The sequence below is a fragment of the Drosophila novamexicana genome, unplaced genomic scaffold, assembly GCF_003285875.2.
Source record: "Drosophila novamexicana strain 15010-1031.04,08,12 unplaced genomic scaffold, DnovRS2.1 tig00001900-arrow-arrow-pilon, whole genome shotgun sequence".
In the NCBI taxonomy this organism is placed as follows: domain Eukaryota; kingdom Metazoa; phylum Arthropoda; class Insecta; order Diptera; family Drosophilidae; genus Drosophila; species Drosophila novamexicana.
The window spans coordinates 23456-50703 of NW_020824905.1; the positions used below are offsets into that span (position 1 = coordinate 23456).

The 27248-nt window shown below is 37.2% G+C and overlaps 1 protein-coding gene across 1 annotated transcript; it reads right to left on the minus strand.

Annotated features, from left to right (window-relative positions):
* Window positions 1-621: 621 nt before the first annotated feature.
* LOC115768654 (nuclear nucleic acid-binding protein C1D) lies at window positions 622-16177 on the minus strand. The gene is made up of 2 exons (XM_030713331.1): window positions 15868-16177; window positions 622-1205 (listed from the first exon to the last, which is right to left on the minus strand). The coding sequence occupies exons 1-2, from the start codon at window positions 16132-16134 to the stop codon at window positions 987-989; spliced, it is 486 nt and encodes a 161-aa protein (XP_030569191.1). The 5' UTR covers window positions 16135-16177; the 3' UTR covers window positions 622-986.
* Window positions 16178-27248: the final 11071 nt, after the last annotated feature.

The following is a 27248-nucleotide window of genomic DNA, read 5'->3' on the forward strand; positions in this document are numbered from 1 at the left end:
CTATCAAAAGACAATCAGATAATACGAACGGTCGTCGGGAAAGCTATCGAGATCCTTCAACGACCTGTGACCAAAGTCGGTGTGCCAGGCGCCATATTAGAGGTAAACAAGCTCCAGAAGAGAATGCGGAAACTGCAGGAGCTTGCCACCAAGGCCTCAACATTAAATGACAAATATTGTGCTCTTTTCTAAACAGTACCTAGTTGATATTGTTCAAATCTTTATAGTAGTTCTGGATAAAAGACAATACGTTAACTAAATCTACACATGTTTTCTGGACTTGCCTAAGCTGGTGGCAACATACGCCGCTCTTGGTTGGATACGAAAGCCACTGTCATAACATGATGTCACTCGTTTGTGTTTACACGTGAAAAAGTTTGCCACATTAAGCCTCTTCTGCATCCATATTTGCTAATATATATAACGGGTCGCTCAAATTCTTCTGCAGGGCCTCGGAAAATGGCAACAACAGGATACACCTCGTAAATATCTTATTGTAGGCTCTTCTTGACAAAAACACTTATGCATATTCTCAGTGAAAGTTCTATGTTACGTGGGGAAGATGGAATAAAAACTTTTTTAGAAAGACACTGCTCCTCTTCATAGGAAAAGTCGAACAACTCTTGTTCATTAGAGAGCACTAGGTACAATAGACCGTATTGACTCCCCTTTATTAATATAATAAGTATAGGTCTAGATTAATTTATTTAATATTTTAACATTTCAACAGCGGTTTCGTTGCTTTGTATTCGCACATATAACATTTCATTCTGCGTTCTTTATTCTAAATCCAATTGCAACCTATCCGCAATTATAATTAATGTAGTAAAATATTCCTGCGTAAGTATATAGTATATACCGCAATATATTAGTATATTGTTTGTAAGACCATTTAAGAGTCAACACTGTTATTTAACGGGGTTAACTTATGTGTTACTTAAACATATTTTTTATTTAACGATTTTCATGTTCCAAGTTCAGATCGTTTATTGGATATTGGAGCCGCTTGCCTCCGTCAGGCTACGCATATATTGAGCTTCGGTTACCATGACGCCTTCCATATCTACAAATCGTGTGTGCATTCCTGCAGCAATAAACCGTTTACTCGCTGCTATGTCTAAGCGTGGTGCTGTTTTCGAACTGTTCGTTTGCTTTTCGCGTGCTAGCATTTCTCTTGCTCGACCCAAATCGTGTAAAATGTAGTGCTAGGGAAAGTCATCAATCATTAAACATTTATTTGAAATAAGCTACAATTAAATTTTTAATTTGCTAGCTGGAGAGCCAGGGTTTAGTTTATTAAAAACAGATGTGAAAAAAAAAATTGGCTTTTATCTATATTTATCCGATATTCGACTGCTTATCGGCAACCGTATTCAGGGCATTAACACCAGGAAGTAATAAACAAATAACATTAAAATAAATTATTTTAAACAATAAATTAATCATTTAACATACGTCTGCGCTTCTTGACTTGGAGATTGAAACTCTTTGGCTCTTTAATAAGTGTTTACACAAGAGAGCGCAATTTTATGTGCATGTTTTTAAGTTTACTCTTTAGTTTGTTGTGTAGCTTTTCTAATGTATGCTGTTTGTTGTAGTGTTGTTCTTGATGTAGGATTATTGTTGGTTCCTTGTCATAGAGTCGGTCATTGGTGCTATTTGTATACCCTGAACCCATTAAAAATGAGTAAAAAGGTATAATGTATTTATGCAAATGTATGTAACAGGCAGAAGGAAGCATCTGCGACCCCATAAAGTATATATATTCTTGATCAACATCAATAGCCGAGTCTATCTAGCCATGTCCGTCTGTTTGTCTGTCCGTCCGTCTGTCTGTATGTATGTATTAACGCAAGGATATCAGAACCTATAACAGCTACAGACAGATTTTAGCTGTAGGTCCTCCAGTGCCTGGGCAGATCGAGTTTGTTTCCGATATTAGATAACTTGGCCCATTTTTGAGTAATTGATCAAAATCGATATCAAAATCTTTTTTATTTTTTTTTCAGCAATTTTGGTAAATATTAACAGCTAAAGTCACCAAACTTGATATGTTGCTTCTAGAATATTATATCGCCACCTTCCCGCTACCACCGCAGAGCTATAAATCAAGTTAATACCCAACATATGTTGCCCACCAATTTGAGCCACAATTTAAATGCAATTTACTTATTGAGAGTACACAAATATGTATGGTTCAATAAGATGTACTGTAGAAAATTTCATTAAAATCGGCTATGAAAAACCCATAAGTTATATGTAACTGCGCAATTGGATGAGACAGCTAGCGAATACTTCAAGAATTTCTGTATACATGTACACACACACATTCATGCGCGTCTGCTGCAAATTCTATCAACAGCAATGCAATTGCGATTGTTTTCTGTGCTGCTACTTTAATTCAATAAGACAAAATTATTGGTGTGACTGTTGAGTAGAGGCATAGCAAATGGTGCAGTCTGTCGCGAATTCGAGCCCTACCGGGGAAACAGTTTTTTTTTTTTTGTTGGCTGCGGGTTCGAACTTTTTTTTAAATTTATCTATATTACCTCAAACGAGTGCATTGCGCGAACTGCATTTTGTGTTAGAATAAGAGGGCTCAGGGTATTCCCTAGTCGGGAGCTCCCGACTAGAACCTCTTACATGTTTGTATATTACTTTTATGTCTTAATTTGAAGTCGGATTTGTGTCGTGTTGTCATTGTTTTTGGTTTACATGCTATTGAAATTATTGTTGGTGGCCCCGCAACAATGTATTTTGTAAATTACATTAATTCTATGTACTGTAGTATTGTTGAAAATATTATTGTAATGTTTTCGTAGTTTTGTGTGCTACTTTTATTTCTTAATTGTTGTAGCAGTCTGAGTTCGTGAGACGTACTGATAATTGTGGTACATGTATTAAAGATATATATATATTTTGACAAGTTCTGTTGGCTTTTGAGCTTAAAAACATGCTGTGGGAAGTCGTTTTTGGTCAAATGTTGTTTAATATCGTGTCCAATTTCTTTGTGGTCTCTTGGATAGTGCTCTGAAGATGGTTCCCGATTTGCAGCAGTAATATATCGATAAAATATGCTAAAAACAAAATGTTTTTTGTTTTTGTGTTTAATAAACTCAACCAACGACCTCGAGCCAGCTAAATAAATAAAGATTAAAAAATGAAAGGTCGCCAAAAGCATTATAAAGAATGAATGATTATCGCTTAGTCGGCTTCCGCGCTACTAAGCATCAATTGTTTCTAAATCTAAGTCAAGTGAACAATACATGGAGTCAATAAAGCACCAGCTGATCGCATAGCCTCTTAGCGAAAATGTGACATCTAAGAGCTTTTTTCCGTCTGTGTACGATCGGACTTCTAAATTATACATTTGCTATTTGAATGATCAAAACTTACTTATGCGAAACATCATTTCATATAATTTGGATATCTCATTCTCAGAAACATGGTTTAATTCAATCATATCTGATAGTGTACTTTTTCCGAAAAGCCGTTAAATCCATTCTCCATTCTGAACCTTTTTGTTTTACTGCGCCTACTGATGCTGAGATTGTCTCAGTTACAGTTGATTTCCCTTCACGTGCTATTTATATTACCTGATCAGCTATCTCACCTTCTTCTGACATTCCAGTTTACATAAAACAAATTACTTTTATTAAAGAAGTTTTTACCCAAGTAATAATGACCTTTTTATTATGTTGGGTGATTTTACCGAACCTCTCTTGGTCATTATTCACCGCCAATAATTAACTTGTACCTTTAGCACAGCAGGACTTCATAGACTGCATATATTCATTGATCAATCAAGGTATTTATGCAACTGATTGGCCTTGCTTATATGACGTTGATATGAGTACTGATGTACATTTTTTTTTAAAACACCCTTAATTTCGATCTATATGAATGTATACCCATTCAATCCCATTGTCTGCCTCTTCTATGCCTCCCTGGTTTGCTTTCGAACTATCAAACCTAAAAAATATTAAGTCTAAGTATTTAAAAAATTTTAACATGTCAAACTTCTTGTTTATACCCTTGCAGATGGTATTATAATTTTGTCGTGAAATGTGTAACGCTTAGAAGGAGACATCTCCGACCCCATAAAGTATATATATTCTTGATCAGCATCAACAGCCGAGTCGATAGAGCCATGCCCGTCTGTCTGTTTCTATGCAAACTAGTCTCTCAGTTTTAAGGCTATCTTAATGAAACTTTGCAGATGTCCTTCTTTCTGTTGCACGCAGCACATATGTCAAAACCAGCTGGATCGGACCACTATATCATATAGCTGTCGTAGGAACGGTCGAAAATTAAGTTTTTGTATAAAAAACATTTTGTTTTTCAAGATATCTTGACCAAACTCGGCATTTATCAGTTTTACTATACTCCTCATCTATATGCAAAATCCTTAGCCTTAGCAACGATCGGTCGAAAATTAAGTTGTTGTATGAAAAAACATTTTGTTTTTCAAGATATCTTGCCCAAACTCGGCATTAACTATTTTCCCTGCGCTTCTTAGATACGGGCAAAGCACTATAAGCATTTTGAAAAGGTTGGGTCTGCAAGGGTATTAGATCTTCGGCGTGCCGAAGATAGCCTTTCTTTCTCGTTATGAATTCACAATGCTATTAGAATATCTAAGTCTTTGCAAAAGACAATTTGCTGAAAATCCGAGACAATTTTATAATTTTGTAAGCTTGAAGCGTAAATCTTCTACTTCGTCATCTTTTTTTTTCTTGGGAAGGCTAAGGCAATCAAAGACTTTGATGCTGCTTATCTCTTTACAGATTTTTTTAATCAATTTACCATAATAATATGTGTTACCCTTATAATATTTCTTCGTCTAGTTCCTCGCTCCTATTATTTCCTTTTCTACTTAATCACCCGGGCCTGACAATATTCCTTCTATTGTCTTTCCATCTCTTTGGAAATATACATATGTTTTTCCACTACACCAATCTTTATTGGGAAGTCGTTTGGATTTTTTCTTATTAGAAAGGAAGGAAACAGGTTCACATTACTTCAGGTGTACGTTAAGGTAATCATCCTGGACCCTTACTATTTACTATTTTTATAAATGATCTCACTTCCGTTATATCACATACTCATGTACTTATGTACGCAGATAATGTGACACTTTGCTTTCGTATACTAACTCTATACATCACTCTTATCTACAGGACGATTTGAACTCTTTGAAACTCTGGTGTTCGTCCAATCAATTGCATCTGAATTGTTTAAAGTGTATTTTTATGACCTTTAATCGTGTTGGCTATACGATCGAAAAAATACTTTTGCAACATATACTATTAGTTAATGTTCTAGGGGTTAGTTTTTATTTTAAGCTCGGCTTAAATCTCGCTATTGCTACCATTGTCAATGAGGCCTAAGGTGTTCTTGATTTCATAAAACGTTGGTATAATAGTAGTTTAACGATCCCTTCGTAACCAAACGTCTGTACATCTCGTCCTACACTTGAGTACTGCTTAAGTTTCTGGTCTCAACAATATAATAATCGTACTAACCAAAAAACATATAGACTGGACAATCAGTGGACGGCGATGCGGCCTCTCCGTTTTTGTGCGGCTGGTCCAAAGTTGCCTTCGTTTTGGTAGGGTTTGAGACACGCGCGCGCTCAGACAGCAAGAGAGTAAGAAATACATATGACTTGTGCGATAGAACGACATCGCTGTCTTTTTTTACTCCCTTGCACTACAGGAAACTGCTTTGGCTTACTCTTAGTGCTCTTTCAATTTGTGTATTTACCGTTGTACTGTCTGTATGTGTATTGTCCGCACAAGCAAAAATGCCCACAAATTCGTTTTTTCTCAAAAGTCGGTGGTTTTCCTCCCTTTTGAAGGGACAGTTAATATGAAATAATGAAAGGGTTTGCCACATCGTTGCGAAATTCTTGCACTTTAGCTCGTTATCGTTGGAAAGGGTACCTAAGCGTTGCCATGTGTCATTTAAAATATTTTGGACTCGCTATTCACGCATACTTGCATATTTTGTATATGAAGATAATAATTTATGCGCTTGTGTGCCCGTTGGTTGCCTGCCTGTCTGCCCCTCGCAAATTTGACAAGATTTAAAGTTTTTGTGATTTCTGTATTTCGGGCGCTAAAAACACACACACAATCCTCGGCGTTGCATTTCTACATAAGGTACTAGTATTTATTGTCGACATTTATTCTCCTTTCCTGTTAAGACGTCTGCAATTCTCTGCTCCCTGCAAACACACTTTGCCTTTCACTTTGATCTACGTGCACACATTCCACAACTCACTTCGTGTATTGAACTACATATTCACTATAGAGCTCTCTCTACCATCAATAAGATCCTTGTTTTCAGGATAAATATTGGAACTCACCAACCATTTAAAGCTTTGAGTAGGGCCATAGCATGCCGGACAGGCTATAAATTTCCCTCACACGGTTGGTGATTTCCCAACTCTGTGTCAAATTCCTTTACTTTTTTCATATCCTTTTTAGTACCTCTTTTCTAACTTATCTACATTCAACATATAAGACGCTCTAGTCGGGAGTTTCAGACTTGGGGATATCCTGAATTCATACCACCAGCACCTACTGCAGCTCGCGCTAAGCGCTCGCATGCTTTAGCAGTAATAAAAATAAATGTAAAAAAAAAATTGTTTCCTGGATGGGACTCGAGCTCGTAACGGACCAGGCTACTTGCCACCGTCTCTACTCAACAGCCAAATCAACAACAAAAGAAAACCAATTAAAATAGCAGCACATACACTCAGTACAGAAAACAATACAATCGCAATTGCAACGCTGTTGATAGAATTCAATAAGACACACGTGAATGTGTGCGTGTTTTTTTTTTTTTTTGCTTACGGAAAATCAATTTCGATTTTTATCGATTACTTGGAAACGGGGAAAGTTGTCAATTATCGTAAATAAACTCGAACTACGTTGGCATTAGGAGCACCTACATTTCAAATTTCTCTAGTTCTAGTCTAGGTCTTATAGGTTCTGAGAAACTTTCGTTTATACATATTGATTCTGATCAAGATATACATTTATGTACTTTATGGGGTCGGAAATAATTCCTTCTGTCTGTTACATACATTTGTACAAATACAAAAAGCTTTCCATTACTTAAGAAAAAATATAATGAGCCCAACACTGTTACAACATCCAGATTTTAGCAAAGAATATTGCATAATAACTGATGCAAGTAAACAAGCTTGTGGAGCGGTTTTAACTCAAAACCATAAGGCTGAGGGCAATTACCCATTTTCGACCATACATTTATGGCAAACATTTTACAGTCCGAACAGACGACAGACCATTAACATATTTGTTTTCGATGATCAATCCTAGCTCAAAATTAACTCGCATGCCGCGCGAATTAGAAGAAAACGACGTCACAGTCGAGTATCTAAAAGGAAAAGACAATTATGTAGCAGATGCGTTATCAAGAATAACCATCAAAGAACTACAAGACATTACCAGAAACATAATGAACGTCACTACCAGATATAAAAGTAGACAAAAATCCTACACAGGAGATAAAGGAATAGAATTGCCTATGCAATCTATAAAAAAAGCGTCAAAGCCCAACGTATATGAAGTCATCAACAATGACTAAGTTCGTAAAGTAGTAACCTTGCAAGTAAAATATATGTTATGTTTCTTTAAACATGGAAAGAAAATTACTGCAAAATATGATGTTAGCGATATGTATATTAATAAAATTCTTGACTTTAGTCAGTTCTTCCAAAGGCTTACAAGCCGATATGCATCAAATCAAGCCAACTCAAAATGGAACCGTGGGGAAATATCTTTGAACAAGTTTCAATTGATGATTTCAAACAAATGGGCAATAAAATGTTGAAAACATTAAGAGTAGGGCTACTCACCCCGGTGACCCTAATAAAAGAAGAACAAGTAAGTGGTTCTAGTCGGGAGTCCCCAACTAGGGGATACCCTGAACCCCCTTATTCCAACACCAAATGCAGCACACGCTACGCGCTCGCTTGTTGTAATAAAGAAAAATAAAAAAAAAGTTCCTTTGGCAGGGCTCAAACTCACAACTAACCACACTACTTGCCGCCGTCTCTACTCAACAGCCACACCAGCCCAAAAAAAAAAACAAGTAAGGGGTTCTAGTCGGGAGCTCCCGGCTAGGGAATACCCTGAACCCCCTTATTCCAACACCAAATGCAGCACACGCTACGCGCTCGCTTGTTGTAATAAAGAAAAATAAAAAAAAGTTCCTTTGGCAGGGCTCGAACTCACAACTGACCGCATTACTTGCTGTCGACTCTACTCAACAGCCACACCAGCAAAAAAAAAAAAAAGTACTTTCCCCGGTAGGTCTAGAACTCGCGACAGACCGCACCAATTGCAATGCCTCTACTCAGCAGCCACACCAACAATTAAGTACTTATGATAAAAAAGGAACTAAAATAGCATTACAGAAAAAAGTCGCAACTACCATGCTGTAAGAATGCGAAGCAGACGCGCATATATATGTGTGTGTGCATGTATACAGAAATTCTTAAAGCTGCTGCCCCATTCAATTGCGCAGTTGTATATAACTTTTGTTTTTTCTTAACCGATCTTTATGACATTTTCTACAGTACATCTTTTTGTACCATAGAATATTTGTGTATTCTGAAAAAGTCAATTGCATTTAAATTGTGGCTTAAATTGATTTATAGCTTGGGGTGGTAGCGGGAAGGTGGCGATAGGTATAAAATGAAAGATACTTGAAATATATATAATATTCTAGAAGCAACATATTATGTTTGGTGACTCTAGCTCTTATTTTTTACCCAATTTGCTCACAAAACAGGATGTCGATATCGATTTGTATCGATTGCTTGGAAACGGAGTAAGCACCTACATCTAAAATTTCAAGTCTCTAGCTCCTATAGGTTCTGAGATCTTTGCGCTCATACATACGGACGGACGGACGGGCGGACAGACAGACGGACATGGCTACATCGATTCGGCTATTAATGCTGATCAAGAATATATATACTTTATGGGGTTGGAGATGCTTCCTTCTACCTGTTACATACATTTGCATTTTGCACAAATACAATATACCCTTTTTACTCATTTTTAATGGGTTCAGGGTATAAAAACAACTTCCTAGGTAGGGTTCGAACTCACGACATACCATGCCACTTGCCACCGCCTTTACTAAACAGCCACATCTCTAATTGAGTCTTATTCAGAAAAAAAAACTAATTAAAATAGCAGCAGTTAAAACAATACAATCGAAGTCAAAGCAGACGCGCATGAATGGTGTGTGCACATGTATGCAGAAATTCTTGGATTTTCCGTCGCAAGCACGTGCGCAGTCAAAATACCGAAAAACAAAACAAGCAAGTAAGAGGTTCTAGTCGGGAGCTCCCGACTAGAGGATACCCTGAACCCTCTTCTTCCAACATCAAATGCATATATATATTCTATTTTAGAAGCTATATGTCAAGTTTGGTGACTCTAGCTCTTATGATTTACCCAAATTGCCCAAAAAACAGGATATCGATATCGATTTTTATCGATTGCTTGGAAACGGAGTAAGTTATCGATTATCGGAAACAAACTCGATCTGCGCGGGAACTAGGAGCATCTACATCTTAAATTTCAAGTCTCTAGCTCTTATGGGTTCTGAGATCGTTGTGTTCATACATACGGACGGACGGACGGACAGACAGACGGACATGGCTAGATCGACTCGGCTATTGATGCTGATCAAGAATATATGTACTTTATGGGGTCGGAGATGCTTCCTTCTGCCTGTTACATACATTTGGATTTTGCATAAATACAATATACCCTTATACCCATTTTTAATGGGTTCAGGGTATAAAAATAAAGCTTATTTACCATAGAAAGCAACAACAAATCAGCTGCAAAACAACAACAGTGCGCTTGAACCCAATTTTTTTTTCGTCGTCTGTTTTGATCGCTGAAAAGTTGGTGCAAGATTTAGAGGGCATAGAAAACTAATGGCAAAGAAAAGGGACAGATAATACCACTGTGTTCGTTGCTGGTTTCTCTGTCTTGCCTACAAGGCAGCGCGTAGAAATAACAAAAACACAATTTGGGTAACAAATTGTTGCAGAGCCGAGTCTCGGCGCAAGTAGGCAGAAAATTCGAATGCCAGCAGGCCATGGCATACAGATCAAAGGGTTACGCGCACGGCGCACCAACATCATATATTATGACGTCACATTTCATAGAATTTAATGTTTTGTGATGTTAAGTATATATTTCTACCTTTATTACGTACATTTGAATAATTTATGAATAGGGTCCTTTATAGTAAATAATTTATTGACATATGTAATCATTTTAAATACGAAATGATCGCACGCAAAATGCCTTAGGCTGTGACTTCACATGTGCAACAAAATATTGCAATCTTAAGTTCATAGACTTCCTTTGGCTTGGCAGACACATACATATATGCAGATCTGCACCAATATGTGTGAGGAGATGAGACACACATACAACAACTATTAGGCGGGTCGCGACATTGATACCCTTATTTATAGAAATGGTATATAATATTTCAAGAAAACAATTATTAATAGTTGTACCAATAGTTGCACACTAAATACGAAATTATATATTTCATAGACGTTGGATTAAAATGTATATATAAGAAGGCTTGTGCTATTTGGTTACATCACTTATGATTAATAAAAATACCCTATTTTGAGAAAGTGTGCCTTGCTGGTCGAAAAATAAAAAATTATAAAAATCTGCCGAGCTGCTTGCAAGTTGAAAGTGAGTGGAGAAGAAGAAGACATGACTGCGAATTATAGGCATAGCAGTGCTTAGAAACCAGAACAATGAGTTAGAAGAGTGCAGAAGCTAAGATCATATGCTGTAGCCTCAAACCAAAAAGGGATAGCAAGGACAAAATTTGTGGTGTGTTTTTTTCATTGTCGAGTTGTTTGTTTTGATTATGGTTGTTGTTGGTTCTTATGGAAAATGTTCTGAAGTTGTGATTGAATTTTGGACATCGGCAGAAGTAGCTTGCATCCTCGGTATCTTGCTTCAGAAATTTTGAAAAAGGGCTTTTGATCCAAACGCTTTCTCTGTATATTTATAACTCAATGAGACAAAGCGTAGGATATGCAGCGTAAGCGTAAACGTTCAGCTAGAGGGCTAGTGAACCGCGCTGCGTGATATGAGCTTGGGCCAATACATTCAAGTGGCTCTGACTGTTTAGTGTATCATAGTTATTGTATGCAATAAAATGCCGCTTACTATATATTCGAATGCCGGTTGTTCATTTAAGGCACACACACTACACACTACACCTCCCCTTTTATAGTTTAGTTATTTTTAATTGATTGTAATTTTTGAAAAAGTTAAATATATTAAAATTTAAATATATGAAAATATAAGATTATAAAAATAAAAAAAATTAAAAATAGAGAAATATAAAAATTAATTATAAGGAATTTTCATACCCTTGCAGAGGGTATTATAATTTTTTCGTGAAATGTGTAACGCATAGAAGGAGACATCTCCGACCCCATAAAGTATATATATTCTTGATCAGCATCAACTGCTGAGTCGATAGAGCCATGTCCGTCTGTCCGCCTGTCTGTTTCTATGCGAACTAGTCTCTCAGTTTTAAAGCTATCTTAATGAAAGTGTCTCCTTCTGTTGCACGCAGCACATATGTCAAAACCAGCTGGATCGGACCACTATATCAAAAAGCTGCCATAGGAACGATCGGTCGAAAATTAAGTTTTTGTATGAAAAAATATTTTCTTTTTCAAGATATCTTAGCCAAACTCGGCATTTGTTTAGTTTTACTATGCTCCTCATATATATACCAAATCCTATTAAGATCGGACCACTATATCATATAGCTGCCATAGGAACGATCGGTAAAAATTAAGTTTTTATATGGAAAAACATTTTGTTGATTAAGATATCTTGCCCAAACTCGGCATTAACTATTTTCCCTGTGCTTCTTAGATACACATGAATATGAAATGATATGAATAGGTTGGGTCTGCAAGGGTATTAGATCTTCGGCGTGCCGAAGATAGCCTTTCTTTCTTGTTTTTCTGCTTAATCTTTTCGAACATTATTCTAGCTCTTTTATATGCCAACTCTAACCTATGTTTTGATTCCTTAGCGTAATCATCTACATATATTATATAGAGTCTTAATGTGCTCATTTACAATATTAAATGCGTTGTTAATATATAGGTTTCCTAGTAAAAGTTAATTCAAAGGGACAGTAAGTAGTCATGCGTTGTGGATGGTGTTGTATCAAAACATTATGAAATGTATTGTAACCAAACATTGCAATCAGTTTTATTGACTGATTATAAGAACAAATGAATTCGTTTAACGTTCTATGACTTCGTTCCACAGTTCCTAAAGTCTGCTGGTGGTGTGCCGTAGAAGTTATGTTTTTAATACCAAGGTACTTACAAAAATCTTCCATAACTGAATTTTTATATTCTGTATCCAAGTCCGTAATGATCGTCTTCATTGGACTGTATTTCAGAATAAAATCGTCGAATATAGCTTTAGCTACGACTTTTGCCCTCTTATTTGGAAAAGGCATGGCAACAAGATATTTCGTTGAGTCACATATCAGTGTAACTGCTTAACTGGGTATTGTAACAATATCGGACTCATTAAATTTTTTTATAAATAATGAAAAGCTTTTTTGTATTTGTACAAATGTATGTAACAGACAGAAGGAATCACCTCCGACCCCATAAATATCTTGCTATATCATACATATATACATATATATCTTGATCAGCATCAATAATCTGTCCGGCCGTCCGTATGTATAAACGAAAGTATCTCAGAACCTATAAGACCTAGACTAGAACTAGAGAAATTTAAAATGTAGGTGCTCCTAATGCCCGCGCTGTACGAGTTTATTTACGATAATCGATACCTTACTCCGTTTCCAAGCAATTGACAAAAAACGATATCGACTTGCCGTAAGCAAAAAAAAAAAAAAACTCGCGCATCCATACACACACGCACACATTCACGTGTGTCTATATTGAATTCTATCAACAGCGTTGCGATTGCGATTGTATTGTTTTCTGTGCTGAGTGTATGTGCTGCTATTTTAATTGGTGTTCTTCTGTTGTTGGTTTCGCTGTTGAGTAGAGAAGGTGACCTCTTTGTATTGAATCACTATGAAATGTAGACAATATAGCTTCTTTTTATACCCTGAACCCATTAAAAATGGGTAAAAAGGGTATATTGTATTTGTGCAAAATGCAAATGTATGTCCTAGTTCCCGCGCAGATCGAGTTTGTTTCCGATAATCGATAACTTACTCCGTTTCCAAGCAATCGATAAAAATCGATATCGATATCCTGTTTTTTGGGCAATTTGGGTAAATCATAAGAGCTAGAGTCACCAAACTTGACATATAGCTTCTAAAATAGAATATATATATGCATTTGATGTTGGAAGAAGAGGGTTCAGGGTATCCTCTAGTCGGGAGCTCCCGACTAGAACCTCTTACTTGTTTGTTTTGTTTTTCGGTATGGGGCAGCAGCTTTAAGAATTTCTGTATACATGTACACATACACATTCATGCGCTTCTGCTTCGCATTCTAATAGCATGGTAATTGCATCTTTTTTTTGTAATGTTATTTTAGTTCCTTTTTTTATCATAAGTACTTAATTGTTGGTGTGGCTGCTGAGTAGAGGCATAGCAAGTGGTGCGGTCTGTCGCGAGTTCGAGCCCTTCCGGGGGAAGTATTATTATTTTTTTTTTGCTGGTGTGGCTGTTGGGTAGAGTCGACAGTAAGTAATGCGGTCAGTTGCAAATTCGAGCCCTGCCCAGGGAATTTTTTTTTATTAATTTATTTGGTGTTGGAATAAGAGGGTTCAGGGTATCTCCTAGTCGGGAGCTCCCGGCTAGAACCTCTTGTTTGAGTTTGATTTTCCGACTGCTGACCAACTCTATTACTCTACGGCTCTGTCTGGAGCGCATTTCATGAGCAACATACATGAGCAATGTACATATGCAAGCTACACTCACTCACACTCACTCACACTCACTCACACTCTCTCTCTCTCTCTCTCTCCCTCTGCTGTATTAACCAATAACAGCAGTAAGTATGTATATATGTACATGTATCCATAGGCTAAGCATGGACCTTAAATTTTAAATAAAAACTCTCTGAATATAGACATAAACCAGCACTGACGTGTTTTGCGTTTTAAAATTATATGTTATATATCTCATTCAGGGTATAAAAATAATATAGTTACATAACACTTCTTTCATTTTTATGTAAGAAATTCTAGTTTACTGCTAATAACTATCTTCTTTGTTGAAGGCTCCAATAACGGCGCTGACAAATTTAGCTGCCAAGAAGGGTATAGCTGGCCGGACGGACGAATAAAATACCTCCATCGTGTTGTTGATGATAATAAGACTACTTGTATTCTCATAGTTTTTAATTATGTTTCTTTATTAATTTAATTGGAACGGCGAGCTGAATATGTGTAAAATGAAGCTATGATCGTATAGTCTTGCACTCCCGTCACACCACGCGCGATTTCTCTGTTGCCCAAAATTCAGATATATAAAAAAGGAAAACTTAATTTCAAGTTTGAAACACACATTTTATTTTTATACGCTTCTGGTATAGAAGTTTTCTACCTACAGGCACCGAGATTCGACCCTGCAACCTCTACGCAGAAAGAACAACCGAGAACCGAGACAAACAGTGTATGTAACAGGAGTCTGATCTAAAGCAATGCCTGTCTGTCGATCTCCGAAACTAAAAGGCTAGACTAGAAATTGGATATACAGTTTCACTCTTAAATATCATAAGCACAACGAGTTTATAATTTTTGGCTTAAAAAACAATAAACAAATTTGTATGTACGCTCTCGAATATTATACACTAATTAAGAATATTGTTTTTTTTTTTTTTTGGAGACCTCCCATTTTCCCCATACACACATTTGAACACCATACTTAAAATCCTTTATTTAAAAACATGTTATAAAACATGCAATTTCCAATATTGTGGCGCAACCAAAGAAGCACGCTGCCTCAGCGTGGTTTGCGCATTTGGTCGCACATAACTAATTACCTTTCTACTTTAACCCATTGGGTAAAGGGGGTATAATGTTTTTGTGCAAATTGATGTAATTGACAAAAGGAAGCATCTGCGACCAAATACTCTTAATCAGCACCAATAGCCGAGTCGATTTAGGCATGTCCATATCTATGAACGCAAGGTTCTCAGAAACTATAAATAAAGACAGTTTTAACGTACATAGTACGAGTTTCTTTCCAATAATCGACAGCTAGGTCCGTTTTAAGCAATCGATAAGAATCGATATCAAAATCAGTTTTCTTGAGCATATCCCTTAAGTTTTAAGAGCTACAATCACCAAGCTAGACATCTTTACAATGAAAACAGGTCAAGAATCTTTCATTTTATAGCTATCGTCACCCCCCGCCCCTCAGTTATAAATCGAATAAATAAATAAACTGGAACTAAACACTCACAATTCTACTGTTATTGACGTTTTGAGAATATATAAATTTTCTATAGCACAATAAGAACCATTGCTACAAATTTCTTGGGTATTCGTCGGGAACTCCCGCCAAGAGACTTTTGTTCTTGTTTAGCACGTGATTTGTTGTTTGCTACGGAAAGTTTAGTTTCTGTGTGACTGTCGTTTCCAAACTAACTCCAAGTATTAAATATAAATCATAATAAAAGCTCGAAGCTAAACGTCGACTCTATATTCTCGTTCATCAATGCATGAATTCTAAGTCATTGTTAAGTTGAATTGAATTATTATTGTGTCAAATAATAAAATTTGTAACCATAAAAATTACTTATACCTTCGACAAATCATATCCCTGTAGTTTGAGGTACATCCAAAACAACGTACTGTTCACATAAACCAAGAAAGTGTCAACTTTCACCTGCTCTTCAGTAGACAACGACCGAAAATTGTGTGCTCTAATAGCCGAGTGCAAATCCTTTTCCAAAACATCCAGACTTGCCGAAAAATTCACAAGAATACCAAGTAGTTGGTCATCGTGTAGTTGTCCATTACAATCAATAGTTGGCTGGTTTCCACAGCTTGGAGTTATTATCCCTGCCATGATGTGTTATATTTTGATTACTTAATTTCCCTTTGACTGAACACAATTATTTACCAAAATTTATACGATATTTATCCTATCGATGGAAGTTCAGGTAGCTTTGCAAGTTATCGATATTAACAATCATGATTTTCAACATTGTCAAAGTACTGTCGGTAAGAATATAAAATTGTTGGATCACAAAAATTCATGGACGTGAGGAGTAGTAGAGTAAGTTCAGCTTAAATATAAAAAAAAATATATTACAAGAAAATTTAAGAATTAAAAATTTTTACACAAGGCGCATCTTGTGCAATAACTATGTTAAGAAAAAAGCACACATGGAATGATTTCACTTTTGTTTTTGGACAGTGTATGCTCGAGAAAAATTCTTGTCTAAGCCAATGGCGTGCAAGCGCCTTTGGTTGTATGCGTGAATTATGCATGTATAAGAACTTTAAAGTATGTATAAATTAATCATGTGTAGAATTTCAAATCAATTCAATTTCTAATCATTTGATTAGAACACTTGACCTTGTATTTGTTAACGACTACCTTATTTCTAATGTGTCTAGGTCCCCTCCTTTATCTCTTCCTGAGGATGCTTATCATCCTACTTTAAAGATTGCAATGCTCAATTGTAATCCTTTCATTTCGTGCTCATCAGCCAATAAGCCCCGATGTTGCTTTCGCAAAGGAAATTATTCTTTGCTGAATCAGCTTATTTATGCAACCGATTGGTCTTTCTTATATGACTCGGTTGATATGAATACTGCCATTAATTTTTTTTATAACACCCTAAACTCCCTCTTAGATGTGTGTATTCCTAGGTCAATTCCTTCGACTACTTTTTCCAAACCACCCTTGTTTACTCCCAGATTATCACATCTAAAAAACGTAAAATCTAAATATTTTAAGAAGTTTAAAAAGTCTGGTTCGTGTACAGAATTGGCTAAATATTCCATAGCCAAGTCGAACTTCTTTCTTCTTAATTCTCAATGCAATGAGAATTATCTAACTCGTTGTAAAAGGCAATTTGCCCAAAATCCGAAACAGTTTTATAATTTTGTAAACTTGAAGCGTAAATCTTCAAGTTTTCCATCTTCTTTTTTTCTTGGCTTGGATAAAGCTAGCAATGACACTGATTCTGCTAACCTCTTTGCTAATTTTTTCCAATCAACTTACTCTTCAGTCTGTCCTAATACTAATTCTTACCTTTATACGATTTCTTCCGCTAGTTCTATACCTCCTCTAATTATTTCACACTCCTCTCTCCTATTAGCTATAAACTCTTTAAAGTCTTCTTACTCTCCTGGGCCGGACAATATTCCTAGTTGTCTACTCAAGGAGTGTAGTTCTTCCCTTCTTTATCCATTGCTAAAGCTTTTTAATCTATCCCTTAAAACTTCTGTCTTTCCATCTCTTTGGAAAGAATCTTATATCATTCCGCTTCACAAGAAAGGTGGGAAGTCTGATATACGAAATTACAGGGGCATTGCAAAACTGTCCGCTATTCCTAAATTATTTGAAAAAATAATCACTTCGAATTTGCAGCATTTCTGCAAATCAGTTGTTTCCCCTGTTCAACATGGATTCGTAAAGAATCGGTCAACTACGATCAATCTGCTTGAGTTTACTTCCTTGGTAAATGATGCTTTCCTTTCGAAAATGCAAACTGATGTCATTTACACTGACTTCAGTAAGGCGTTTGACTCTGTGCGCCATGACATTTTACTTTTTAAACTTGACCGAATAGGTTTCCCCCTGTCTCTTTTGCTTTGGATTAATTCTTATTTAAAAGGTAGGACCCAAAGAGTAATGCTGAGGCTGACTACCTCTAAACGGGTTCACGTTACTTCTGGTGTTCCTCAAGGTAGTCATCTTGGACCTTTACTCTTTACTCTTTTTATAAATGATCTCCCCTCTGTTATATAACATGCCCGTGTACTCATGTATGCGGACGATGTCAAACTTTTTCTATCATACACTAATCCCCTACATCATTCTCGTCTACAAGACGATTTGAACGCTATGCAACTATGGTGTTCGGCCAATCAATTGCATCTAAATTGTTCAAAGTGTATGTTTATGACTTGTAATCGTACTACACCTTATCTTGTCAGTTATACAATCGACAATATCCCTTTGCAACGTATACTAACAGTTAAGGATCTAGGCGTAATTTTTGATTCTAAACTCTGTTTCAATCTTCACATAGATACCATCGTTAATGAGGCAAAAGGTGTACTTGGATTCATTAAACGATGGTCTAAAGAGTTTAACGATCCTTTTATAACAAAACTTCTGTACATCACTCTTGTTCGCCCTATCCTTGAATACTGCTCTTGCATCTGGTCTCTACAGTATAACAATAGCCAGGATCTTATTGAATCTGTTCAGAAGCAATTTCTGCTTTTTGCCTTACGAGGTTTAAATTGGGACCCTAATCTTCGGTTGCCGACCTACTCCAGCAGACTGCTTCTTCTCAACCTTCCGTCGTTAACCAACCGTAGGACAATTCTCGGTGTTGTCCTTCTACATAAGTTGATTATTGGCGACATAGATTCCCCTTTTCTGCTAGGGCGTCTTCAATTCTCTGTTCCGGCTAGACCAACTAGAAATTATCGCCCCTTATTCCTATCTACGTGCACAACAGACTACGCTATGCACAATCCTTTTCGCGTGCTATGTAAAAATTATAATAGTTTGCATCACGTTTTCTCTACAGAACTGTCTCTACCCCTAATAAAATCGTTGCTTTCAGGATACCTTCGGGAAGTCGCTGACCACTCCCAGCTATGAGCAGGGGCATAGCTTGCCGGACAGGCTGAAAAATTTTCCCCCACCGGGTCGGTGATTTCCCCTTACCTTTCTCTTTGTCCTAAATTACATTGCTTTACTTTATTAACAATCTTCATACTTTCTCTTTTTTCCTATTTATTGTATTTTCTTTATTAATATAGCAAATTAAGATTATTTTTAATTTTACTTGAGAACACTTTTTTCCTACTTACAACCTTCTGCTTAGAGGTAGGCTCTAATAGCGTCACTGACAAAATTAGCTGTGAAAAGGGGCACAGCTGGCCGGACTGGCAAATAAAACACCTCCATCGGTCGGTGATGCTATTTAGAAAATTGTATCCCTTAACTAGGCTTTTAGCATATAATTCTATTATCTATTGAATAATGAGGAAAACACTCGGTTTGTCGACCATTAATAAATAAATAAATAAATAAATAAAACTTCCCAACGATGTTTTTAAGAGAATGGCCTGTCCCACGACGCTTCTCGTTGCCGGGTGACAGTGGTGATGGATAAAGTGTTCAGCCTTTAGCTGGCGTTTTCGCGAACACAATGAATATACAAATTGATTATTCGGAGTTATACTTTATTTCAACCGTCGTAAGCTTCGGTCGCTCTAACAGAACTAAAATCACTCGATGCAACGAGTTGGGACATTAGCTTAATAAAACATATAATTGACAAAGCTTACGCTACCCACCATAGCTGATTCAGCATAATCTAAAATGTAGCAGTCGGCAAGCCGACTTTAGCATAAGTGATAACGCTGCTCTTGCGACATGCGCAAGGGATCAGGTTACTGAAGCTGGCCGTAGCGATCAGGCATAGGCTGTGTCAGCACCATGCGCGCAATTGTTTAGCCAAATGCAAAGACTTAACTGCTATGTGCGAGGGGCAATCGTTAACTTATATATGTGTTGTTATTCAGTGCACAGCAGAGCTAAGCTGGCAAGAAATTAATTTTGTAAGTTTTCTAGCGCTGATCATGACCTACCCCAATTTTGTATCCACATATGAATGCATGCTGTGTACTGACGATGGCTCCGTAGAAAATATGTATTTTTAAGTCTATGCAAATATTTATATAACTTCTTTAAATTAAATTATTAATTAAATTAATAGTAATAAAAATTAAATTAAGAAATAAAAGAGCAAACTTGTTGTCTTTAAGATAAATTTTAGAAATTTTTTAAGTTAATTCTTTTTTATTCGTATTATAAAGTACGAAGTCGCCGCTAACTAAATGTTGGGTCCAAATTCATATTTATTTATACAAATTAATATTTTATTTGTATTTCTTAGCACTCTTTTATTTCTTAATAGGAAAATAAAAATAATATTTTAATTTAAAGACATTATATAAAAATTTGCATCGACTTACAAAACATGCATTCATATGTCAACACAAATTTGGGATAGGTTATGATCAGCGCTTGAAAACTAAGAAAAGTTATTGCTTAGCCAGTCAGAGACTTTGCCAGAGCAGTGCATAACAAAACATTCAAATATGCTGTTATGTATGTATATTCACACACATACAAACATAATTGCTTGCACGGCCCTCATAGAGCCGAAGCTGAGATTACATTCTATTTGTAGCTTTTTTGCTCTCACGGCTGTGAGAGCGCAATGATACAGATTTCGTTTGCGTTTTCAAAAATCAAGCTGCATAGAAACATTTTGTTGTATGGCGTTACTCATCCTAGTCTTTATATTGTCTTTGGTACTACACAAGGCTGAGTACAATGCGAGAATTGCAAGACGCAAACTACTTATATCGAGTATAAACTAATCGAAGAGATTGACATCTACCAAAGAGTTTAAATCAAAGCCTTTAACTTACTCGATATCGATTGCTTGGAAACGGCTTAGGTTATCGATTATAGGATACAAACTCGATCTGTGCAGGCAATGGCTAGATCGACTCGGCTATTGATGCTGATCAAGAATATATATACATTACGGGGTTGGAGATGCTTCTTTCTGCCTGTTACATACATTTGCAATTTTGGACAAATACAATATACCCTTTTTACCCATTTTCAATGGGTTCAGGGTATACAAATATAAAATTATCAAATATTGGGCGGTATATTGGACAAAATCGACAGTAAAACTAAATGATATTAAATTGCCAATACTTTTGTCCGTGACTGTATGTGTACTAAGCAACGAATAAATTTATTTAATGAAAATCATAGACCATAACCATAATTGAAAATCAGAATTAATAAAGTACTGCATTTCGTCGCCGCCTGCACGTGGCCTCAACTTATAAATAATAGCGCTTTCCTAATAATTAATAATAAATAATATGGATAATTAGAATAATAATAATTAAATTAATATAAAATTTCAGATTAATTATTCGACTGCTATTTTTCTTTCAATTTTTTTTTTATCAATTTTGATTATTTAATTTATATAAACCTGGGGCCACTCAGAGTTGGTGACGAATCCGCTCCTCTGGTGACCTGACCCTCGCCTGCGGCACCTCCCGTATTGTGGGACTTCAGTTTTGCCGACACTAATAAATTTAATATATATATATGTATATTTTTTTGCATTTTTTTTTGTTCACTTTAATCAAATTTATATATTTTTTTAAATTGCCGGAAATTTGCCCTATTCTATGGTTTAAGATTTTTTCTTCTTTCTATGCGGCCGGCTTACACTTGACTCTGGATCTTTTCTTACTTATTTTCTTCCCAACAACAAAAACCGCTCTCCCTTTCAAAAATGTGCAGAGTCACACTAAGGAACTGGTGGCTCCGATAAATGCGCACCCCTCAAATCTATCGATATATTTTCCACAGCTGGCAATCCCAAAAACAGCATAATGTTTTGTGTGGTATTTATTTTTTGAATCGCATTGCTGCCCACACACCGGCTTGGATGCTTGCCCTTGAAACAGGAGTGAACATCGGGCTTTATTGCTGCGGCTGTTGTCGTGTTTCGCTGGCGCCAACGTAGACCGTCGCCCACGCCCTGCGATTCGGCTGCGTCGCATATTCCGAGGTGCGTATACATTTCCAGAGCACAAACTTATGCCTACTGTTTCAGGTCCTTGGCGTGAAATATCCCCAACGGCACTCCTGGTAGCGTCTCATGTTCGTACAGACTGGATCCGACCGCACTAACGACTCTGCACTTGACGTACTTGTGGCAGATCTTGGCGTTGCGGTCTTTCGCGAAGTTACTCAGGATAAAGTTACGCTTGTATATCTCCTGTCCTGGTGTGTATGTTATTTGTCGCGACTTCAAGTTGTAACTTCTGTTCGGCTGCGTGCATAGTGTCCTGTATCCTGGCCCTATAAATTTGGTGCTTACCGACCGGGCCAAATTCTGCACCTCTGTGTCGCTAACGTCATTCAACCTGCGTGCTAGTTTGTAGTCCGCGCCGTTCGTGAACATGTACTGCCCGAACATGGAAAGTAGGGAGAAGTTCCGGTGCTGTTGTGTATCGCGCTACGTAGTGCAGCCGCTATTTCAGGTAGTTGTTCATCCCATCGCGCATGATCGTCGCCGATATGGATCCATATTGCCGCTAGCACAGTCTGGTTCACCCGTGTCTAGCAGCCCAGCGATCTCTCGCTGTGCCAGCTTGATCGTTGCGAATGCCCGATCGTCGTCATTGCCGATTGAATCGCAGCGCATACCATTCTACACTCCTGGCGCTGTTTGTAACGAGAGCGCTCTCGTTTTACCCTGCTCGAGCTTTTGCATAATCTGATTTTCTCACTTCAAGCGGCTTCCGTTTGACCATCTGATGTCATTATTTTGATTACTGTTAATTTGAAGTAGATTATATCTAACCTTAAATTTTTCTCTATCACTATCTTTTATATCTAATAATGCGTTATTGGACCACATTTATAACAAAAAATGTTTCTGGTCTTGGATTTGCACTCCCAAAGTGTGTGTCCTCTCTGGGCACAGTTTCAACAAGTGAGCTTATCGCTGCCTCCCTCGCGCGGTCTATACAAAGCTTCCACTTGCTCCTCTTGTTGTGCTTCGCCTTCTGGCTCTTCCTCCGACGCATGTACCTCGTGAACTTGTGGTTTGCTTCGGATTTGCCGTGCCTGATCATATGACGAATTGACGGGCTTCCAACGAGTTTTCAGCAGGCGCTCTGCATCGTGGCACTATTCGCGCAACTTCTCAATGTTGGTGATATAAATGGGGTATAACTCTGGAAACAGCACCCTAACGTTAATTTTAATAACTTTTATGATCGGAAAATGGCGTTGCCAATCGAGAGCGCAGACCTAGCATCGCCTGGATATAACCATTGATTTTCTCGCCTGGATTCTGCTTCCTTTCGCACAACTCATTCTCCAGCTCAAAATTTGAACGCCTGGTTTGGAACTGTTGCTGTAATGCGTACCTCAAATTTGGCCAATCGGGAATCCCGGATGTACGAAGATGCATCCAGTACCATTCCTTCGCCTTGCTTCGCTTACCACGGAACCTGGCAAGTCAGTTGCATATGATCCAGCCGAAAGATGAGTTCCGATACCGGCATACTTCATGTTCCGCCATCGAATACCAGACCCCATTTCCGAATATGCAACGCTTCAGTTTCGGGTCATGGGCCGAAGTTCGGATGAAACAATCCTGCCCTCCGGCGTTTCGGAACTCGTGAGGGACGCCATCTGTCCAGTTCGCTTGGCCCCTCTGAGCAGCTTCCAGCAATCGATGGTCGATCGCCCTCACTGGATGTGCAGACGGTCGACTATAATTGCTGCTACGACGGGAAGGAATCGTGGAAAGAGGAGAAACTATGGTGATCAGCCTTCTTGACAATTTAATTGCGGATAAAAGTGATCAAGAACTAGGCAGTGTTGCTGATACTTCCTTTGAAAAAATTGATTTGAAGACACTGATGTGGAGATCAGAGTCATTTGAAGCTCCAGAGAGTATTTGGAAAGAATGTACTACTTTTAAAATTGACAGGGTGACGACACCAGTAGACTATTTCTACACCTTTTTTGACACTCGAGCTATTGATTTAATCACTCAGCAAACTGGTTTATATGGACTGCAAGAGTTTGGCATAGAGCGTAAATGTACTAGAGGGGATATAAGCCGTTATATTAATGCTTCTTTTTTTTTTATTGTTGCTTCGTACAATAAGGTAATGGGAGGAGTGAATTTGGCAGATATGCTAATGGAGCTCTACAAGGTCATAAGAATCGTCTATTGGTGCTTAGGAACATCTATTACAAATGCTTGGCTGCTATATAGGAAACATTTACAGTTTCTATATCCGAAGCAGAAACATATTCCTCTTCTAAGATTTCAACTTGAAATTGCTGAATCACTTTTGCAATCTACTGCCTATTCTTCAATCCAAAAAAAAAGAGGACGACCATCGAATCTAGATAGGGGTAGCCCGATATCATCCACTGGCTGCAGTTTGACTTCACAACAGACCAAAAAGTAAAGGTTCCAGCCGAATCCTTCAGACGCAAGGCGTTACGATAAAGTGGAACATTGGGTTGAATTTGGAGGACATTGCAGGTTGTGCAAGACACGAACTCCAATGTTCAAATGCCTTAAGTGTAAGGTGCATCTTTGCTGTAATTACAATAAAAATAGATTTTTCTCCTATCATACTTAATTTCTTAAAATTTGCAAATAAAATTGTTCTTGGATTTTTAAGCATCTGAAAAAAATTTGAAAGGGTTAATATCACATTTTATCACAGTTTATTTTGTCATAGCGGCTACCACCAGGCAATGATAGACAGTCTCAAACGCTTCGCCAACATGCGAACGTGTCACACTGCCATCAACCGCGACAAGAAAACTCCCCATGTTAATGGACACTATGGCAAGATTCGTCTCCTTCGCCCTTCTGGCCATTCATGGGATATTCTGTGTGACAGATGCGGCACAGGCTCGATTCCACATCGTCCTAGGTCACCTGTCTCCGAAGCTTTTGTAACCACGGACAGCACGCATCCAACCTTAACACAGAATCAGACAAACAAAACAACTAAATGCATAAATATCAACTGACAAAACTACCCTAATATTTGTTACGGGCAGCAATGCGATTAAAAAAATAAATACCACACAAAACAATATGCTGTTTTTGGGATTGCCAGCTCTGAGAAATATATCGATAGATTTGAGGGGTGCGCATTTATCGGAGCCACCGATTCCTCAGCGTGAATCTGCACATGTTTCAAGGGAGAGCGGTTTTTGTTGTTGGGAGGACAAAAAGTAAGAAACAAGTAATAGGTTCTAGTCGGGAGTTCCCGACTAGGGAATACCCTGAACCCTCTTATTCCAAGACCAAATGCAAATGCGCTACGCGCTCGTTTGTAGCAATAAAGAAAAATTAAAAAAAAAAAAAAAGCAAGTTTCCCTGGCACGGCTCGAACTCGCAACTAACCGCACCAGTTGCCACCGCCTCTACTCAACAGCCACACAAATCATTAAGTCATAATGAGAAAAAAACTAATTAAAATTGCATCACAGAAAACAATCGCAATTGCGATGACGCGCTTGAATGTGTGTGTGTACCTGCATACATAAATTCTTGGAATTTGCGCTAGTTGCCGCACGTGTTTCTTAAACGATCTCAATGAAATTTTCTACAGTATATCTTAGTGCACCATAGAATGTTTGTGTGTTCTCAAAAAGTAAATTGCATTAAAATTGTAGCTTAAATTGGTGGGAAATACAAGTTGGGTTATTAACTTGATTTATAGCTAATAGGTAGTAGCTGGAAGGTGGCGATAGGTATCAAATGAAAGAAACTTGATATATATATATATATATATATATATATATATATATATATATATATATATATATATATATATATATATATATTCTAGAAAAAAACATTTTACTTTTGCTGATTCTATCTCTTATTTTATACCCAATTTTCTCAAAAAACAGTATTTCGATATGGATTTTTATCGATTGACTGGAAACGGAGTAAGTTGTCGATTATCGGAAACAACCTCGATTTGCGCATGGACTAGGAGGACCTATAGCTAAAATTGCAAGTCTCTAGCTCTTATAGATTCTAAGATCCTTGCGTTCATGCGTACGGACAGACAAAAGGACATGGCTAAATCGACTCGGCTATTGGTGCTGATCAAGAATATATATACTTTATGGTGTCGGAGATGCTTCCTTCTGCCTGCTACATAGCTTGCACAAATACATTATACCCTTTTAACGCATTTTCAATGGATTCAGGGTATAAAAAAACTGCAAGCCGGCCACATAACATTTTTTTCGTATTCGGATTTTCGTTAATAAAAAAAAAACATATATATTAAATTAAAGTATACAAGATTGCTAAAAAAATATATATATGTTCAATTAAATGTATTAGTGTCGCCAAAACGTAATTCCCACAATACGGGAGGTGCCGCAAGCGACGTTTAGGTCACCAGAGATTGGATAGATTGGCCAACCCTCTGGGTGGCCTCATGTTTTTTTTATAGCTTTAAATAATTAAAACTGATAAAAAAAAAAATTAAAAGTAAAATAGCAGTCGAGTAATTAATATCAACTAACGTCATTTTATATTAATATAATTATTTTTATCATAATTATTCATTTCATTTATTGTTAATTATAAGAAAGCGCTATTATTTATAAGTAGAGGCCACGCACAGGCGGTGACGAAATGCAATAAATTATTAATCATGATTTTAATTTAGGATAAACTTTAATTAATTTATTCGTCCTAGGTGTTAGTGTCGTCAATCCGTTTTCGCGTCTGCCCCGCAAATAAAAATTATTATGAATATTGTGAAATATGTTAAGTGTTAATTTATTAAATGCCTTTGTGTAAGCAATAGTGAAATGTTTGAGTAGGAAGTAATGGTGGGTGAGATGAGGGTGCACAGCGGGTGCCTGTCAGGATTTGGGAGTTGGCCAACTCATGGTGGGGAGGGCTCGGTTAGGGTGGACCTTAACAGCTGTCCACCGTAGGTTTGTTTTCTGGTTGTCCGATAGAGTGTTCGAAAAGATACCGAAATTCGTTAGTCCTGATTTAAATATAAATTATTTTGTTAACCGATTTTTCCAATTATATAGGTCTTACTCACCCCTGGTTGATCTGTGTCTAACCGGCAATTCTAAGATTTGCGGTCAAGTCAACATATTCAAATGGATTTCCCCCTAATTATACCCTGAACCCATTGAAAATGGGTAAAAAGGAAATAATGTAGGAAGTATCTTTAATTTTATGGCTAACATCATCTTCTCGCTACTACCTCATAGCTATAAATGAAGTTAAAACACCTATTGAAGCTGCCCACCAATATAAGCCTCAATTTAAATGCAATTGACTTTTTGAT

Excerpts from the sequence above, each read along its gene's own strand:
- LOC115768654 (XM_030713331.1), bottom strand. The coding sequence starts at position 16,134 with ATGGCAGGGATAATAACTCCAAGCTGTGGAAACCAGCCAACTATTGAT. Across the intron at positions 1,206-15,867 it reads AGGGATATGATTTGTCGAAG|CACTACATTTTACACGATTT; the intron begins GTATAAGTAATT and ends GACTTTCCCTAG.